General features: G+C 36.8%; 2 protein-coding genes across 3 annotated transcripts in view; both read left to right on the top strand.

Annotated features, from left to right (window-relative positions):
* RAB44 (RAB44, member RAS oncogene family) overlaps positions 1 to 15,481 on the top strand; it is a 123,978-nt gene that overhangs the window by 44,084 nt on the left and 64,413 nt on the right. The window lies entirely within an intron of this gene.
* C3H6orf89 (chromosome 3 C6orf89 homolog) overlaps positions 1 to 15,481 on the top strand; it is a 29,984-nt gene that overhangs the window by 962 nt on the left and 13,541 nt on the right. For both annotated transcript variants that reach the window (XM_058176077.1, XM_058176076.1), the window contains exons 2-3: positions 2,105 to 2,311; positions 3,313 to 3,478. In XM_058176077.1, coding sequence (XP_058032060.1) covers positions 2,123 to 2,311; positions 3,313 to 3,478 — 355 coding nt within the window. In that variant the 5' untranslated portion in view covers positions 2,105 to 2,122. The remainder of the gene's footprint in view (positions 1 to 2,104; positions 2,312 to 3,312; positions 3,479 to 15,481) is intronic.

Here is a 15,481-nt window from a genome sequence, read left to right as displayed (position 1 = left end):
TATGTTCCAGGACTCCGGCAAAGAACATTATGGTAACATGGATTTATTGTCGTCTATGGATTGATTATACCTTAGTGTCATTCTGTTCTATAACGTTTTTGCATTCCAGTTGATCCTTTTGACAGTGTCTCGTAATACATGAAATTGCACTGAATGTCTTGTTGACATTTTGAATATATTTAACAATCAAAAACTCTTATGAGCATCAATAGCAGCTGACATTTGAAAAAAATATGGCAGTGAAAACCCTTTTGCCTAATTTTGGCAAGAGGTCAATAAAGTCCAACAGTGTGTGTGTGTGTGTGTGTATGTGTGTGTGTACACACATATTCTGACTATTTTCCACAAGGAACAGTCAAGTACCTGAGTTTTATTGTGAAATAAGCAGACAATTTAATATTAAATGCTCTAAGAATGTCTTCTATATCTGTTTTCTATTCCAGCACTTGCTGTGGTGCTAGAGCTGTTATAGAAGCTGAATAAAATGAAGCTCATTTTTTTCTTTTCAGTGTTTTAAGTAAGCAACATGGTTGCAACAAAAATCTACCATTATTTATTTTATTAAATTTATTTCCCATCTTTCATTCAAGAGTTTAAGATATACATAATAGCCCCTTCTATTTCCCTCACAACAACCACTCATTGTGCATTTTGCAGAAATGATTGCTATTAACTGTATTTAGAAAAACATTTTGTTTCATTAGACATTTGCATAGGAAAGGAGATTAGAGGAAGTATATAGTCTTGTGGACCAACATCATGCCAAGTGGTGTATACGTACACTTATTTTTTACTCCCCTACCATATCCGAAACATTTTTCATAGTTCAATATATTTGTACTGTAAGTGACGCTTGAATATATATCCACATAAAACATTGCTCCTGTTGTGATGTTTTTCCCTCAGAAAACAATCACACTTTCAGAAGTCACATGAGTCATGTCTATGTTATTTGATATCCATAAATAGCACATTTCTTAAATGAGGGAAATATTGTATTAATGCATTTTGTAAAAGTAAATAGAACTTGACAAAAGCATGAGGAATTTTATTTCTCTGTGTATTTCCCTTTCATTGGGAATTATGCTGGTGCTGATTATACAAATGCTTGGTACAATTGGGAGTAGATGTCCTGTCTCTTATCTACTCAGCATCATATGGGTAACAGAAGGTTAGAAGATTAAAACAATGATGAAAACATTATTTTTAAATGATGATGCTGTATATATTAGCATAGTGTTCCCTCCTGTTGATCTCCAGACACTTTTGGTCTTTTTCCATTCATAGAAATAGTGTTATTTTATTCCAGTGCATGATTGCATGGCGTTATCAGACACCAGGACCTTGAAGAGTCCTTGAAGGATTTAATGTTCTAAATATTTTCTCTTCTCCGAAAACATGTTATCAGATTTTCTGTTGTGCAAGTATGGGCTGCTCTTGGTATTATATTGCTGAGTACCATAAATAGAGCAGTATCTCATGGTAAAAGAAACAGGGCGTGTGTTTTAGTCAATGGCACTTTGCTTGAAACATTTTATGTATAATATTCATTTTCTTCATTTTCATGGCTTGAGTATTCATTGAACAGCGATAGTGTGGCTCATATCTGTGTCTGTTAAGTTGCAAGAATATAAACCATTGCTTTTGCAATAGTAAAATTGCTTTGCATTCTGAAGTTCTGACTCCTACATTTGACTATTTCTTTATTGTATTTGATAAAGTAGGACAACATCCCATTTCTGTTATTTGTTCTTTGTCAACTACTATTCATAGGCATGAAATAGCTGCAGTACCACTCCAGAAGTTTTAGAGAGTTACAACAATTCTTGATCTGCCAATTCTGTTTAGTATAAACAAAAGTGAATACACAATTGTTGCTTGATAGTATCTGTTTGTGGTTTACTGAGATGAATAAAATGACTTTATTCCAAGAATCTGAATGATGGTGCCTTGATTCCATTAATTATATGTTTGAATGAACCAGACTTGCTACTCGCGCCAGCCAGATTGGCAGGCGTACTAGAAAAAACCTACTGTCTTCTGTCACCTTCCTTGAGGCACTGGAATAGTTTCTTTCTTAATTGTGTTGAATTTTCCCTAATAGGATTTTTCATCGGAGGACATGGAGCTTTCGACTAGTGAACTCAGCATTTATGATAAACTTTCGGAGACGATTGACTTGGTGAGACAGACAGGTTATCAGTGTGGTATGTCTGAGAAGGCCATTGAGAAATTCATCAAACAACTCTTAGAAAAAAATGAACCACAACGGGGACCCCCGCGCTTTCCTCTATTAACGGTTCTCTATAAGGTAATACTGTTTTGGATTCTCCATGTTCTTGTACAAAGTGTACAGGTAGTCTTTGACTTACGACCACAATTGAGCCCAGAATTTATGTTGCTAAGTGAGAAATTTGCTAAATGACTTTTGTCCCATTTTATGACTTTTCTTGCCATATTTGTTAAGTGAATCACTGCAGTTGTTAATAACGCTTTTGTTAAGTGAATCTGGCTTCCCCATTGACTTTGCTTGTCAGAAGGTCGCAAAATATGGTCACATGACTCTGGGGCACTGCAACCGTCATAAATATGAACCAGTTGCCAAGCATCCAAATGTAAATCACATGACCGTGGAGATGCTACAAGGGTCATAAGTATGAAAAATGGTCATAAGTCACTTTTTTCGGTGCTGTAACCTTGAACGGTCACTAAATGAACTGTTGTAAGTTGAGGACTACCTGTACTGCAATTTGAACTCTCCATAGGATGTCTGTAGATCTGATTAGATCCATGGTTCTCAGATTTTGGGATATAATGATGTTAATTTGTGCAACCACTCTTCTTGTGACAAAAACTAATGATTTCATTTGTGTTAGGATTGGATTAGAAATAAATATATTACTTATTAGTGACTTGTTAATATCAGAGAGTATCTCAAAAGTTGAGAAACTACTATGGATTTCATAGAGAAAATGAGGAGTAAAAGCAAAATTGTGTTTTGATACACAATGTGCTCCTGCCATTGAAGCTTGCAGTCAACTTGCCAGGACAAATCTGGGTGGTAAGCCAAAGTGAGCTTTTGGCAGTGACCCCACTTTGCTTGTTGGTCCCACTGATCAGGTTTGAAAATAAACAAGGCAACAAACCAAGTGACCCTCCTCCCATAATGATCCCCAGTGACCCCTGACCCCACAAGTCGAGAATCTCTCAGATAAAAATTTACATCAACAGTCATTTGTATGGTTATTGTACGGGAGTAATGTTAGATGGAATTAGTAATACTAATAATCTTATTCTTCTCTTCTCTTTTAGGGATTAGTTACCCTGGGAATAGTTTTACTAACGGCATACTTCATGATCCAGCCTTATACACTTTTACCATCTGAAAACACACTCACCAAAACCCATCCATGGGGTTCCCTCTTTCATCATATCCGGTTGCTGCCATTACCCATTACCAAGAAATACATGCTGGCGAGTAAGGATCTAAGCATTTATTTCATCATCAAATTAAAACAGCTGGGTGCTTTATGATAAATGCAGAGGACATAAATACAAATCGCTATTCAGTTCTTTATTTTTAAAATAACACTGCATTCTGCTTTTTGTAAAAAGAAAAAAAATAAGTCAAATCTGCTTCCAGTAAACACCCCTTGGTTCCATTCTTATTTTTGTAGCAAAACTTAACAAATTAGCTCTTATGACTTGCCAGTTGTATGGCAGTTGCCAGTTGTATGGCAATTGCCAGTTGTATGGCAATCTATTAAGATATTTTTCCTTATGCTCAGATTTCCTGATTGATCTTAAAAGGCTCATTTTGAAGATTTATACATTTAAATGCATTAACTCATTGATCAGTAACTAGTTTAATTCAGTTCTGCATTTTTGAAGAGTGAAACCTATCAATTAAATCTTGTATAATGAATTTGTATCTCTCAAAACCTATGGAGAACTACACTTATGTCAGTTCTAGTCCAGTTTATACAAGATGTTTTAGAAAAGAAATAATTTTAAAAAGGTTAAATTTCTAATATTTTGTACATAGTCTTCTTTTTTTCAAAGACTTGGAAGACTTGATTTGGCAGTTACTTTATTTCCCACTTTTCCTGTAATCTTCTGCTGCTGCTCTACTTCAAAGCACAATTCCATTTTTTTTTCCGGTGGGTGTCAATATGATTGAGAGACTAGCAGTAGCAGCTTTTCCCGAAATGTTTTACTCATTAAATTAAAAAAAAATACTTTGGCATGTCTGCTCACAGCTTTAATGAACAGAAGAAAAATAAATTAATTTTCCCAGATAAAATTAATTTTATCAAGCTTTCAAAACTTGATAACTTGGAAAACTTGGGTTTTTACCAGTCTTGTTTTTATATATATGGGTAAATTATATGATCACATATATATATGATCACAGTTGTAACTTCATTGTACTACTGTTTACTAATACGAATAAACAGGTTAATCTTGGAGAGCTGACATGACAGTTACCATTAGGCAAAATTTTGTTTGTACTAGTCTGTCCAAGAAGTAATTAATTGCACAGGGGAGTAAGTGATTTACTTTTCATTAATTGAAATATACAAGAAGGCAGTGTTAAAAAAAACTTGGAATAAATTAGTCAACAGTTTTCCTTTCTTAGAAAGTCATAACACTGATATAATAAGCAACCAAGGTGTAATACAAACATGGGTAAAAGCTGTCTGAATTGAACATAGTTGAAAAGTCATTACCACTGAAGTGCCTTCTCAATTAGGATAAATAAAAACATCATCATTTTATAATGTTGCATTCACACATAATCAGGGAAAAAATGATTCCTAGGAATTGGCTACTGAAATGATAACTTAATGATAAAAAATAGAATATTCTTACTCTTAGTGATTCATTTGGTAGGATTATGTTCTATGTATCATAGTGGCATTTCTATGGACTGTTGGATGTTCATAGCAAAAAAAATAAAAATAAACATCAGATTCTTGTTTGTATCTTTTGCTCCAGAAAACATAGCCTAAGTGGTTTCATAGTTTCTATTTCTGGAGCAAGTCTTTAAGTCAGGGTTGTCAAACTCGCGGCCCGCAGGCTGGATGCATCACACACTGGCCATGCCCGAACCTGGTTTAGCGAAGGGGGGAAAAAGTCAACGATATGTCACATGACGCCACTGTGACAATGTGATTTGATACCTGTGCTCTAAATGTATTGAAGATGAATGCGTCCAAATCACTTCTGTCTTTAAAGGGAAGATTATTTGGTACATGAAAACAGAAGTATTGAATTTACACTGGACAGTTCCAGCTGTTTACTTAGAAAGGTAGGGTGTATCTGGAATTTCACAGAAGCAGCTGCTAAAAGGGCAACTATGCTATTCTGTTTTATTCTCTTTTGTCTGCTGTTGATTTATGGTATTGTGGTCAGTGATTGTAATAAAGAATTTGAACTGAAGTAAAAGAGTAATTTTGAGGGGAAAAAGGACAGTTTGAAAAATTGTAAGACTTGGCTGCATGAAGGGACAGGTACCTGCCTATCACTTTTCATGCAAGCAGCTTATAACACTCAGGTTCTGTTACCCATGTTAATGTATATGTAACATATTCCATTTAAAATTTATCTAATTTTATCATGCCAAGTCTTTTTGTGTTAATTGGGACATCAGTAGCATATCAAGAATTGCAGCCCATATTGACTATTCTTTCAAATAACTTGATTAGAAATAATTTCTCTCCCCCCTACAATATTGTTATATGAAAAGTGAGATCGGGGATGATGCATAATTCTGTATGTTAAAGGACATTTTTCAGGTTGTCTCAAGGGTTCACTCACTCCTTTTTAAACAGCATTCTTACCATAGGCATATGCAGTTCTTTTTTTTATATGTTATCTGAACAATCTCCTTCTAGAGCAGGGGTCTCCAACCTTGGCAACTTGTGAACTTCAACTCCCAGAATTCCTTAGCCAGCAAAGAGTTGAAGTCCACAAGTCTTAAAGTTGCCAAGGTTGGAGACCCCTGTTCTAGAGTGTGCTAGAATATGTACTGATACAAATAAATGAAGAGGTTAATAGAGGAAAAACCTGCTGCCTCAGCTTTTCATAGATGTTTCTTGGTTCTCTGCCACAAATAATTTTATTTATTTATAAAATTTATTGGCTGCCTATCTTACCATAGGGTAAGCTTACAGTTACATCTAGCTTAGAACGTAAAAAGTTAAAACCAAAGACACATGGGTAGGTGGCAGAGTAGGGGAAGGTGAGATCTGTTATTACTCAATCAGCCACCTCCATTGTATTGTTCCCCCACTGGCAAAGTCTTCTGTTATCCATCACCAAGATACTTTTTAGAAAAGACCAGAGTCTTTTAACTCTGTTTGAAGCAAAAATCAAGATCATGGGGGCATAACCTCAAACTGACAGGAGAGAAATTCAAAAGTAAATTAGAAAGCATTATTTCTCAGAAGGATTAGTAGAAACTTGGAACTAACTTCCAGCAGAAGTAGTGGGTCAGTCATCTGTAACTGAGTTTGAGCTTGCTTGGATAAACACATGTCCATTATCTGACAAAAAATTAAAAGATAAATAAAAATAATAATTAAAATATATAAATTAATAAGAAAGCAAAAACAAACAAACTCAAAGGGCAGACTTGATGGATTATGTTGTGGTCCGCCAGCAGCCTGTGGTGTTGGCAGTGGTGTCGGACAGTGAGGAGGCTGGGGGGGAACATGGGCCAGTCGTGGAGTCTGGGGAAGGCCCAGATGAGGGCTCTGTGTCAAAGGCAGAGATGGGGCCAGGGGCATCTGGGAGTGATGTGTGGACTCCGGAGCCCCAGAGTTGGAGAGCAGAGGAACAGGGGGAGCCTGTTCCTAGTGCACGCGTGCGCAGAGCTGCCAGAAGGCAAGAGCAGTTAAAGCAAAAGGGATGACTCGGGAGTAAGGCCAGGAGATGATTGGCCCCTCCCATAAGGCTTAAAAGTGAAACAAAGGCACTTGGGGCCTTTTGCAGGAAAGCAATGTTGCTAACTCTGTTTCCAGTGGACATCTCTGCTTCTTTCTGATCTTCGTGGGGCTTTGCCAAGTAAGGCCTTTAGCAGGTTGTCAAAGAAGATAAAGATTGGTGAATATCCCGCAGGACTTCTTCCGAAGGAATTGTTTTGCAACTAATTGGGACTCAGCTGGGAATAAATGTAATTCTCAGCTGTTACAATAAAATAGGTTTGTTTGGGTCTAATTGTGTCTTGTAATGACTCAGTAAGCCTAGGTCACAACAGATTACTAGATCTTTTACTGCTTTCAGTTATCCACGCTTCTGTGAATTAGAGATTAAATTATTGTTCTCCATTTTCATGCTATGAGCTTCTCGGAAGTTTCTTTATAACTTAGCATTACACGGAGATATTGCAACCATCTTTGAAAGAAACAGCATGCGAGAAGTCATTTCACATCTAGCCCAAACGCTATTGATTTCTTGCCATTAATATTTGGGTTGTGATCAAGCTAGAAAAAAAGGCAAGATTGTGTAATGCCTGAAATGGGAGCTCCCTTTGCCCTGATTTTAATTTGATATATTGTCATTATCTTTGAATAACGTGTCAAAAGTGTTGAAAGCTCAGTGGTCTGGAATCAAAAATGTGTGTCATCATCCAAAATTGCTTATGAAAAGCATGGTTGTCTAATTCATGCAAGGTGTCAGAATCAGAACTACAACTTATAGTTCAGTTCTCTCTCGTTTATGGGGGGGGAAAGCCCATCTTTCCATCATATTTAAATATATTTCAGATGTATTTAAGTAATGTATACAGTATATTGCTAATTTTATAAACCCCAAAGAGAAGTAGATTTGTTTGAGAGCTTAATTTAAACTTTAAAATATGAAGACTCTGGAGTTTGAATTTAAGAACATATACCAGCAATATCTTTGAATTGCTCTGATACAGCAATACAACTGAGAATTAATTATGTATTTTGACATGTATGCACCTACCTCAGTGAAATTGTTTGGAAAATGTGGAACAGGAATTGTCAGGTGAAAAATAACTTTGGCTCCTAACAAAAGAGGTTCAGATATTTTTAGAGGCATCTGTTTTAAAAGGATGTGAGAAAGTGCCAATGAAGCATTTAGGTTGGCTCACGAGCAGAGTTCCTTGTGGGCAGTGAGCTGTAACTTAAATCTGAAGGATTGTGGTGTGAGAGGAGTTAAGAGTGGTTTTGGTTTTTGTTTGTTTTTGCTTTTTTTGCTCTCTTGTTTTGCATTTTAGACCCTTTAAACAATACTTACAAACCCTAATTTATGAGCAAGGGTGGAGTCAGTATCCATTTAGCTGGAAAAGTTTCCAGCAATAATCTCTTTGGCAGCGGCCTTCAGCCTTAGGTGTTTGACTTTCAGCCAGTTTCCAGGGCCTTTTCCTCCTAAATCCATTTGGATGATCTCAATTAGGTCTGCTCTAGAGCATGCACAGAGATTCCCATTGCAAATGAATACGTTCTTTCTAAGACCCACCAGGAAATAATAATTGCCCCAAGAGGATATTGTCCTCTTGCATAACCCAGCTGCAGCATCCTTCCACTACTCCGGTGTGAACTTAACATGATGCCTCAGAGCTATCATCAGGATTTAAAATGCTGCCAAACATGCTGAATGTTATTGTAAACAGCCCTTCTTCTTCTTATAATCTGGAACCTAATAACAGACACATGTGTTGGGACCTAGTTTTTCATGGACAGCCTGCCCTTTTAAAGATGGGCGGTGCAAGTTCTTTTTAACATACTTGGACAGTTGTTCAGCAGGAGAATTGTTTGCTTGTAATTTCTGACAGCAGACACATTATTGTGGGAACCTGGAAAGCTGAAAGCTCTTCTTTTTTGCATTTAGGATCGTTTTAATGTTGTTATCAGATTTATAGATGGTTCTACATGACTGATTCTTTGGAATACTGTCCACCTTATTCTAAAATAAGGATTGCTGTCTAGGGTTTGGTTGAGATGAAACTTACCCTAAAATTTGTTGCAGTTTTGCAATCACCAGTTGAATATTCTGTAGTAGCTTCTTAAGCTGTTCTTCACCACTTCTCAAGTTTTCTTTTGTCGTTGAGATTTGAAAATACATTTGCAACATTTCTAGATCACTATGAAAAATAGCTTAAGATATGATTTCCAAAAAGTATAGGCAAATCTGTTCTCCTTAAAGTTATTACAGTCCCTCTGTATTCTTTTGTTGCCCTTTGCTGACGTACCTGTTCCAAATTTAGGGGTTAATAGTTAAATAACTATTCTGACCATAAAAGGAAGTTTTTTAAAGATATGAATTCATGGAGTATGGTTGCTAATTTTGGCATGGAATTGTGTAGGTTTGCCAGCCTAAGGAATGAAGTTTTCCTTCATTCATTGCTTCAGAATGGTAAGCATTGTAAGCATCTAAAAGACATATGTGTGGCAAAAAAACCCTGCCATTTTGCATCTAGTTTGCAGTGAACCATGACTGCTGTTCTTACCAGCTGAGGTGATTTGAGGCTAACAGTACTAAACTCTTATGACTTTCGAAACTGATGTTTAAGAATGTTGTGGTTTTAATTAACTCCTCATGTCTGGCCTTACATATTGAATTTCTAGCCTTTGTCTAAAATTTTAAGAGCTTAAAGCAAGAATGGAGCCTAAGACAGTTCGTACAAACTATTAAACCTATAATGTGTTTTATTGTGTTATTAAATAACACAGAAGTTAGTCTCTGCTATAGCTATTAATTGACTTTAACACCTGTTCATCTGAATGGCAGTACCAGGAGCATCACATTCAACTCTTTGGGTTGATGGATGTCTTTGTTTACATTCTGCCCTTAACAGTGGCGATTAATATGCTGTTGGAAGACCTGAAGAACTGGGTTAGGGATAGATTGTCATTAAGAAAATTCTATGTGGACACTAAGAGTTGACACCAACTTAGTGGCATGTAATCAATAAAAAAGGACTGTCCCTCAGGTTAACAGAGTCAGCAGCTCACATTTCTTTTCAGTTTAGTGAACCTTGTTAGTTTGCTGAGTCAGTTATTTTGTAATTCTCAAAGGTGAAGAATTTGTATCAGAGGTATAACTAGTAGCCTCGGGCCAGATGCATCATGTGCAGGCTATGCCCACCATAGCTCCACGAAGGGGAAAAATGTCACAATACATCACGTGACGTCTGACACCTGTGATTTATATCTTCATGGACTAGAGAAATGACTGAGATGATATGTTGATTTTGCAAAATTTGCATTAGTTATGTTTAATGAAGGCAAGAAATGTGTTCTACTTTGCCATGAGTCTGAATCATTTAATTTTTCCCATTGACAGATAATTTTTAACACACTATTTCTTTTGGCAGAATAATTACTCTACACATTATAATAATGTTTAAATTTTATGACTAAAATATTATCTATTAATATATATTAAATGCAGAGCAATGACTGAATTGAAGAGGACAATTAAAAGCACAGCATGGCTAATAGAGTTTGTTTGCAAAAATTCTTTGGCATGTTTTGAGCAGTTCAAATTGTTGCAGTCTATATTAATTTTTTTGTTAATTTCTGGAGGTTCTGTGTTTATAACTCTTACGGCACCCAGCAGACCTTGGTTGTTCTCAAAAAACTAAGTTTAGTAGCCCTTGCTACCCACTAGCTGAACTTAGCTAGAGAGAGTCTCTCCTGTTTATACTGCCTTAGTGTATCCTTGTGCTGCATTTGTTCAACAATATACATGGGGAATATTGGTTCCATTTTCTAGCAGCAAATGTTTCTTCTCTGGAAATAAGAAAACAATTTGGCATGGAAAGACCCTCTGCAGCATAACATTTGCACTAGTCATGCCAAGAAAAAGTGTGGACTGTTACCGAAGCTGTGCAGGGTGGGATACATATTACAGTTTCTGCTGCTTGGGTGATTGAACTATGAGCCAATCTTTGGAAAACATGTGGTGTAATCATGGAATTATTGGGCTTACTCAGTTCCTAATGTACAGAAAAGTTCTAAAGTTGACTTTACTTAAGCAAATGTGTAGCAAGATGTAAACCATATGGAATTACATTAGTTTAGAATGAATTTTATTGCTGTGATAAGGGCATTTGCTTAGGTACACAATTACCAGTTATGGCTTGTTTACATGAGCAATATTTTTATCTAGTCTAAGGCAGGGGTCTCTAAACTTAGCAACTTTAAGACTTCTGGACATGCTGGCTGGATAATTCTTGGTGATGAAATCCACAAGTCTTAAAGTTGCCAAATTTAGAGAACCCAGTTCTAGGGCAAAACCAGCCACATTTAGACACGCCTCAATCACCTTGAGTAGTGGGATCTTTCAGTGGTTCCTGTTAAAGTACAAGTGTTTTACATTATATCTGAATTTCATTCAGTTTTGAAAACATTTTTTATCATGATGCAGTGTGAGAAATGTCTGAACAAAATCCAGTGAGGGGCCAATGTGTTTAATAGATAATAAAATCATAAAATTGTACAATAGGATAGGGCTATTTAAAACAACATCCAACTTCCTACTTTGTAAAGGAATTAAATTAAAATATCCCTAACAAATGGCTGGTTACTACCCATTTGAGTACAATAATAAGTTCCATTGTTAAGTTGTTAATATTCAGAAATTTTAGTATTCAGTTGAAAGTTGTATCCTGTAGCTAAAATCCATTATTTTCTGTCTGGCGCATTGGATATTTTTAATATGTGAACAAAAAGCATTAACTACATATATAAAATAAAACAAAAATAGAAATTAAAAAGGGTAGAAGAGAAAAAGGAAATGGTAAAATAAACAAGTAAAAAATGAAATTGATGAATATAAAACAAAAAGTTCAGTTCAGCAGATTAAACCATTTAACATGTGGAGTTATTTTGATCAAGCTGCATATTATTGATTAAAAAAACCAGTTCATATGTAGAAATATATGTACATATATCTTCAGTCTGGGTTCAAATGCAGTATAGCAGGTCAGAAAAAAACTTCATTTTTTTTAGTCCCAGACCATACAAAATCCAGTTCACAACATAGAAGAAAATCCAGGTCCCAACATAGGAGTCTCTATGTCCTTCATAATGTTACACTTCGAAGATACAGAACTGAAAGCCAATTTTTGTTAAACATGTTTAAGTAATTGCACCTTAAGATGACAGGATACAAATGTAATATTATTTAAAATGAATCATCCAATTTTTTAAAAATCAGGTATTCCAGTTCATTGTTTAAGGTTTCTTGCTAGTTTTTAGTTTTCTATTTCTATCTTGTTCATACATTTCGGTTGTTATAAAAAAATCAGTTGTGACTTTGGAAAATCTCAAATCTTTTCCAATTATATTGTTAATTTCATGTTAAGAATTTAGAACATTTGCATGTTGTTAATGTAGCAGGCTGACACTGGAAGCTTGAAAAAAAAAATTGAAACATGGCCATTCAGCAATTATTTTAAAAATCTATTTAAAGATTCATATGTATTCTTAGATTCCTATTAACTCTCCCTGTTCTTTCACATCTTGGAATTTAAGTGCCTCATGTTCCTCTTATGCTCTCAGTTTCTTCAGCAGGAAGCTGTCACCTAATCAGCTATAGGCATCTTTTCAGGGAATGAGCTTTTTACACTTCACACTGCAGCACACGGTCTCTTGGAACACATCTTTCTGCTCTTTTATCTTTAGTGAACTGCTCTCACAACTCTTATTTTCCCCATTTTCTTGCTTAGTCAGGTATAATTACATGAAATGTTACTTAAATAATCAATATATGTATATTCTACCTTGTTTATTGGGAGTCCTGAGGTCACACATAAAAAACATTTCAAGCAAAATGAATTTAAAAAATAAATATGAAAAAAACTGAAATCCCCGTTGGCAGAGTCCAGTCTCCAATGAACAGAACTAGCTAAAAAGTAATAGAGGGGAGTGGAAATTTGTGTCAGATGGACAATTGAAACAAAGCAAGATTTACCAGCATTGAAATGTCATGGAAAAAAACCAATAATATTCTGGAGATTCAGGGTGAAATTCAGGTATGAAGATACATATAAATTTTACTTTGCTAAACTTCAGGAGTATATAAAAATGAAATGTATGCTTTGTAGAAACACAGTCAAGATAGTATAGAATGGTGTATTTAATTAAAGGATTAATAGAGCGTTTAATTTTTAAATACTGTAGAACAGCCCCCCCCAACCCCTACCAGGCCTTCAGCTGTTTGGAACTGGGCCATCCCCTCTCCCACCCCACCAGTCAGCAAAGCTGGAAAGATTGGAGAACTCTGTGCTATAGGGAAGCAGTCACCAACTGGTGGTCCGTGGACCGGTGGTCCGTGGACCACTGGTCCGCGAGAAAATTTTGGTGGTCCTCAGAAAAATTATTTGCATGTTTTATATTGCACTAAATCAGAGGTCCTCAAACTACGGCCCCTGGGCCGGATATGTGCAATGAACGTTTGTGTTGCTGCAGGGAGTCTCCCCCTTTGGGGTCTCTTTGTGTGGGTCAGCAGGGTGGGAGAAATTCCAATTTGGGGTCTGCTTCGGCCTCCTGGTGCGGGGCTTTGGACGAAGGCTGGAGGGAAGCACAGCTGGTGGCGAAGAGCCGGAGGGCCTTGTTCCAGTGGGACTGCATCACGGCCTGGAACTGGCTGACCTCCAGGCGCCGGTACCTGGCCCTGCACTCCCGCAGGTCTTCCCTCTGCTTGGAAAGCCTATGCTCATAGTCCTCAGTGAGTTGTTCCTGGTGAGCCTCCTTCTCAGCCAGATCCAATTTGAACTGAGCCAGCTTTTTTGCCAACTCTTTCTAATGGTGGCTGCTTAGCTCCAACAACTGCTTCCTGTTGGGATCCTAAGGAGCCCAGGCAGGGAGGCAAGGAGTGGCTGGGAGGGGAGGGGTGAGTAGAGGCTGGCAAGGCGCCCCTTGACGTGAGTGACATCTAGCCCACCCAGTCACATTATCACCTAGCCACGCCCACTCAGCAGGCAGATCATATTAGTGGTCCATGGGATTTAAAATTATGAATTTAGTGGTCCCTGAGGTCCAAAAGGTTGGTGACCCCTGCTATAAGGTACTTAAACAGCTGTGGTGGAACAGTGGTTAGAATGCAATATTGCAGGCTAATTTTGCTGATGCTACAAGTTCGATTCTGACCAGTGAAGATTGACTCACTTCAATCCTTCCAAGATTGGTAAAAGGAGGACCCAGAGTTTTGGGGCAATATGCTGACTGTGAACTGCTTAGAGCGGGCTGTACAACATTATGAAGCGGTATATAAATCTAAGCACTTTTGCTATTGCTCTTGTTATTTTTATTTATCAGATTTATATTTTTAAGCTAGGTAGTTCTCTGAAGGATCAAGCAGGTTTATTATTTATCCTTCGTAGGGTACATAAACAAGATCAGCTACAACAGAGAGGATAAAGAAGAAAGTTGATTTGGTAACTACAGATGTTGTACAGGATGAAAAATGCTATGATGACAAATCAAAATTGTACCTTAATCACAATGAAGGATGCTAAGTACTTAAAACATTAGAGTGATATTAAAGTCAATAATGTCTAGACTGGAGAGGGTGGGAGGAAGGCTGCCTTTATCCATGCAGAATGTGCTTCTTCTCTCACTTTTTGTCCTTCAAAGTCTAGACAAGGGTGGGGAACCTGTGACCCTCCAGATGTTGCTGAACTGCAATTTTTAACATCCCTCCTGTTGGCCAAGTTGACTGAGTCTATTGGAAATTAGACATCTGGAGGCTAAAGATACCCCACCCAGGCAAAGTTTGAAACTCATACACTTAATCTAGAATGGTGGAGAAAAAAGCCACAGTTCTAAAAGCCCTGCCACGACCTTCAACTCTTAATTGCTGGATAGAAAGTATATGTATGTGCTGATATTTTTGCAGGTGTATGTTATAGAACCAGTATTTTAGAATAATGAAAATCTGTAGCTGTACACAATTGAGAATGATTGAACTTTACACAAAGCTGTGATTAATAGAATGAGGGAAAAATTCCCTCTTCGTTGGTGGTCCTTTATCATCCCATGACTTTAGCCAAGAATAATTACTTTTCCAATTGTACATTTTAATGCTGTATTTTAATTATACCATGAAGCAATATTGGTACTTTTCTAAATATCTATGAGCTGTTCATATACAAAGCATGCTACACTGAAAACTGAAATAACCCTTGAGTGTCCCTGGGCAAAGTGATAATCTAAAAGGAATGCAGGAGTGTAATTGGAAAAATAGAAGAATAGTTTTATAAAGGTCCAATTCATTTCCCTTGTGTATTTCTGTAGTTACATTTTCTTTGCCCAGACCATTATTTTTCCATCACCCCTTCCCCATCTGCCCAAATTCTAACAGGACCTTCCCTTTCCACTACACTTTTTGGGAAGGTTGACGCCTCTCAACAATAAAATTCAGACTGTTTATTAAAATAAATCAATGCCTGTTCTCAATTCTACTTGGCTATTATCCCATTAACAATAACTCTGAATTAGCC

Source organism: Ahaetulla prasina, chromosome 3 (assembly GCF_028640845.1).
Source record: "Ahaetulla prasina isolate Xishuangbanna chromosome 3, ASM2864084v1, whole genome shotgun sequence".
Lineage (NCBI taxonomy): Eukaryota > Metazoa > Chordata > Lepidosauria > Squamata > Colubridae > Ahaetulla > Ahaetulla prasina.
This window is presented reverse-complemented; position numbering and strand designations above follow the sequence as displayed.